Consider the following 4,596-nt stretch of genomic DNA (forward strand, 5'->3'; position numbering starts at 1 on the left):
ATTCTGTCTAGTTAGGAATTTCCATTGTTCTGGCCCGGTCTGAAGATAGGCTCTCCGCACCCAACAGTAAATTCAATATATGTTCAACTCTCTCTCTCTCTCTCTCTCTCTCTCTCTCTCTCTAAATCTCTCCTCTCTCTCTTCTCTCTCTCGCTCTTCGCTCTCGGTCGTGTGTGAGTCTGTGTGTAGGAATCTCTCATCCACGCGGGCAGTCTAGACATTACCTTATGTGCTACGAACTGGAAAATCCAATACATTTTAACATGCAGGAGAAATTAAAACTGATTTTTATAAAAATCACAAAGTATCTTGATTAAGCCACCGTTAAATAATGCGAACTGCAGATGAAAACTTTTAAATGCGTTAATTCTGATCCACAATTCACCATTTGTCAGAAGTAATGAGGGATCTGGAATAATATATTAGAAAAGCTTTGATATCGATACTAGACTCGGGATTTTTGCAACAGTTAATTCGGATGCAGATTCGATGCTCATTTCATGATGTTCTGTCAATAGTCATAAAACTCTTTCATTTTCAAAGGAAGGGACCAGTATAATTCTATTTCTCCTCTCTCTCTCTCTCTCTCTCTCTCTCTTCTCTCTCTCTCTCTCTCTCTCTCTCATAGCAAAAATTTCCTTTTTGGATAGTTATATTCCTTTATTGAAATATCACAAAAAAAGCGAAAATGAGTAAAGGACATTTCTCTCCCTCTCTCTCTCTCTCTCTCTCTCTTCTCTCTCTCTCTCTCCCTCTCTCATACCAAAAATTACCTTTTTGGATAGTTATATTCCTTTATTGATATATCACAAAAAAGCGAAGATATGTAAAGGACATTTCTCTCTCTCTCTCTCTCTCTCTCTCTCTCTCTCTCTCTCTCAATTATTAATAATTATAAACCAGTAATAATCATGATAATATTAACGAATAATTCTTTTAACAGATATCTACATTATCCATTCCCATTAACAAATACATAAATAAAAAAGAAAATCTTGCACTTTCGTTTACCCAAATTTTCATATAGAAAGGAATTTATATTCATAAACGATGAGGTAGCTAATTATAGACACCTGCTATACCCACGAATATATTTCAATACATTTCAATACATCATGAATATGGAATTGATCATTATCAGTGAGTGAATGGGGATCGTATATGACCATGGTATTTTTCTCAGAGTCAGAAATTTATATTTTCAATTATTTTACCTAAATCATTAGTGACTTTGGAGTTCAGTGGCTTCCTATGCATATTAATAATAATAATAATAATAATAATAATAATAATAATAATAATAATAATAATAATAATAATAATAATAATAATATTTCGGAAGGAGACCCTCTCGTAGGCATGTTTTGTTAAAAATGACTGCTGCTTCAGCACTATTAATCTTGTAAAGAGTCTTCTCTGTCTTTCTGATGGCTTTCTAGTTGTTGCTTAGACTGGCGAGCAACGCACCAAAAGGCATGGTAAAATTCGGTCGAGTCATTTGATTTATTATTGCTTATACAATTCTCTCTCTCTCTCTCTCTCTCTCTCTCTCTCTCTCTCTCTCTCTCTCTCTCTCTCTCTCTCTCTCTCTCCAACGCAACGTTTCCTCCTGATCCACCGGACATTATCAAGCGATAACTGCTGAGGGACTGAATTCCAGTGGTTGTTGTTGTTGTTGTTTGAGATTAAGCTGGTCTTGTGCCAGCAAGGGCTCTTGCTCGTAGAGCAGCCCGTATGTCATATTGGTTGGAGATGTGAGATGTTTAGGATATGAAACTTTATTGGTGATACATGACTATGACGTGGTGAAGGTGATTTGATATTGAATGAAGGATTTGATGGGCAAGGTTGAAACCCTTTAAACCCTAAGGTACCCTTCAGTCGTAGGGAAAGCTCGATAGTAGTGAGTGTTGGCTAGTAGGAGAGACCAACAGATTGGAAGAATGAAGGTTTGAGTTGTAGGCACAGTTAGCTAGTAAGATAGCTCATGAAATTCTGAGGCATATTCCTTTTTCCGGTCCGGTTTCTTTTGGTGTGTGTTGTCTGGTGAGTGTGGTGGAGGGATAGTGATGAGTGTGAGGGGAGGGGTGATGAAGGAGGCTAGAGATGAATGGGGATGTCTGTTAAAGAGGTTTGTTTTTTTTGTCTTGCATGTTATGTGAGTTAGGGTAGGATGGGGTTGTGATCAGGATTGTTGGCACCATGTGCTGTCAGTCAGGGTAGTGTTCTGTTCCTACCTTGGTGGTGGGTAGGAGCATAGGAAACCTGCTAATTCATGGATGTTTGCTAGAATGTGCTTTGTGATTTGAGTGGTTGTGCGTTCATTTCCTATGTACCTATCTCTTAGTTGCTCCGTTCCTGGACAGTCTAAGAGGTAGTGTTCTAGAGGTTCCTCTGAAACTCTTTTGCAGTACTTACATGGCTTGGGATCGCCTACTATTTTTTGCCAAGTGCATTGGTATCCAAGCCTTAGTCGATGGATTATGACTGCTAGTGCTCATGACATATCTTTGGGAATGTCATGTGGTTGTAGACTGATGGTGTCTACATACCATTTTGCAGTGTTAGAGCCTCCAAAGACCGCCCTCCTGACTTTGCTTTCTTCTTGTACTTGACAGTATGCTGCAGCTTTGCATTTTAGTTGAGTCAGTGAGTGGCTGATTTTAATACCTATGTTGTTGATGTGTAACCCGCTCTTTGCTAGGGAGTCTGCTTCCTCATTTCCTTGGATTCCTATGTGACTTGGAATCCAGTTGAGAGTTATCTGTCTGTTTCTGGTTTGGTGGATGTTGGCAATTGCCCATATACTTGTCAGGAGTTTGATGTTTTCTTTTGCCTTCCTTTTTGTGATGGCTTGTATTGATCCTTTCGAGTCGGTGTGGATAGTTGTGTTTCCCAGTTTGTGTTGCGAGTCTTCTAGCGCTTTAGCGATTGCTATCAGCTCAGTCTGTAGAGTGAAGGCATTGTCTGAGAGCCTCCAGCTCCCTTTTAGTGATGTCGAGTAGACTGCTGCTGCCGCTGCAGGGATGCTGAGGTCTACTGATCCATCTGTAAAGTATTCATTTGTGGCTGTTGTTTTCCTTATTGAAACTTGTGCTGCTTGTTTCAGCTGTTGGATGGTGCATGCTTCCTTGCTTTCCGGGAGGACTGTGTAGTTGATATTGAAGAGTTCTGGCTTCCAGGGTGCTGGTTCTGCATACTCAGTGAGAGGAGAGTCTTCTCTGACGGCAGCAGCATGCTTTTGCATGCCTACTCTCCTTAATGTTTCTAAAAGGTTGCCAGCATATGTCTTGGGTGGGTCAAGTTCTTCGTGGAGATCAATGCACTTTTTGATCTGTCTTTTTAGTGGACAGTTCCTTTCATTTTTTAAGGTTTTTAGCAGGATGGATGTGTTTCTCTGGGTCTATTCTGTATGTCAGAGACTGTAATTTTGTTTTATATCTCAGAATGCATAAGTTAGTCCACATTGGAGCACCTGTGATGAGTCGCAGGGCATTGTTTTGAATTACTTCAAGGCTGTTTTGCTCTGTGCTTGTGAGACTGGTGAGAACAGGTGCGGCATACTCAACTGTTGACCTTATTGTTTGTATGTAGAAGGTTCTGAGGGTGTGATATACTGCTCCCTGTTGTAGAGAGGTGATACTTCTCATGGCATTGTCTGCATTTGACTTTCTGCTTCAGTATTTCAAGTTCTTTGCGTGGGGAGAGTTGCTTGTTTATGTTTACTCCTAGGTATACAAAGTTGTCTACCCATTCAATGGGTTCACCCATGGACTGTATTTCATTCGGGTCTAGACTGTGTTTGATGGCCATTGCTTTAGTCTTTGCAGTGTTGACTTTTAGACCTAGGTCTGTGCATCTATTTTTAATTTGTATTATTGCACTTTGCATGTTCTGGTGAGATCTGTGTCTGTCTGTGCTGACTAGGTAGACATCATCTGCATAAATGAATATTTCAACCCCATAGGGCAGGGTGGTTGTGGCTAATTTTTCCATTAATACATTGAAAAGGAAGGGGCTGAGTATGCCTCCTTGAGGTGTTCCAGTCTCCAGACTGAGAAAGTCTGAGCTTGCTCCTTGGAAGGTGACTCTGGCCTGTCTGTTTTGCATGTATCCTTTGGCACATGCTAAAAGGTTGCCTTTCACTGCCTTGTCAGCCAAGGCTTCGAGGATGGCAGCTGCACTGGCTAGCTCATAAGCTTTTTCTAAGTCCAGAAAAAGTACTATTGCTTTTCTCTCATTAATTGTGGACATGACATTTCCAAGGCATTCTTGTGTGCCTATCCCCTCTTTGTAGGCATATAGGCGATGGTGTAGAGGTCCTGTTTTCCACTGCAGTCTGTTTAGCACCATTCTCTCTACAGTCTTTTCTGTGCAACTGATGAGAGAGATGGGTCTGTAGGAGTTGGGTTCTTTGGGCTTTGGGGATTGCGATTGTGTATTTTGCTGGTTCCATTGTGTGGGTCTACTGCGCTCTGTGTATGTTCTGTTGATTATATGGAGATGAACTGTTTTGGCTCCCGTTCCCATGTTCTTCAGCATGCTGTATGTCTGCTCCAGGGGCTGTGTCTGTTCCCTTGTGAAGGGCTATACCCA

General features: G+C 40.9%; 1 protein-coding gene across 1 annotated transcript; it reads right to left on the reverse strand.

The window, feature by feature from the left end:
- Positions 1-2,497: 2,497 nt before the first annotated feature.
- On the reverse strand, positions 2,498-3,247 carry LOC135202808 (uncharacterized). Its single transcript, XM_064232269.1, has one exon. The coding sequence runs from the start codon at positions 3,245-3,247 to the stop codon at positions 2,498-2,500; it is 750 nt and encodes a 249-aa protein (XP_064088339.1).
- Positions 3,248-4,596: the final 1,349 nt, after the last annotated feature.

Source organism: Macrobrachium nipponense, chromosome 33, assembly GCF_015104395.2.
Source record: "Macrobrachium nipponense isolate FS-2020 chromosome 33, ASM1510439v2, whole genome shotgun sequence".
NCBI lineage: Eukaryota > Metazoa > Arthropoda > Malacostraca > Decapoda > Palaemonidae > Macrobrachium > Macrobrachium nipponense.

Bases quoted from the DNA above. Each gene is read 5' to 3' on its own strand.
- LOC135202808 (XM_064232269.1), bottom strand. From the start codon at position 3,247: ATGCAAAAGCATGCTGCTGCCGTCAGAGAAGACTCTCCTCTCACTGAG.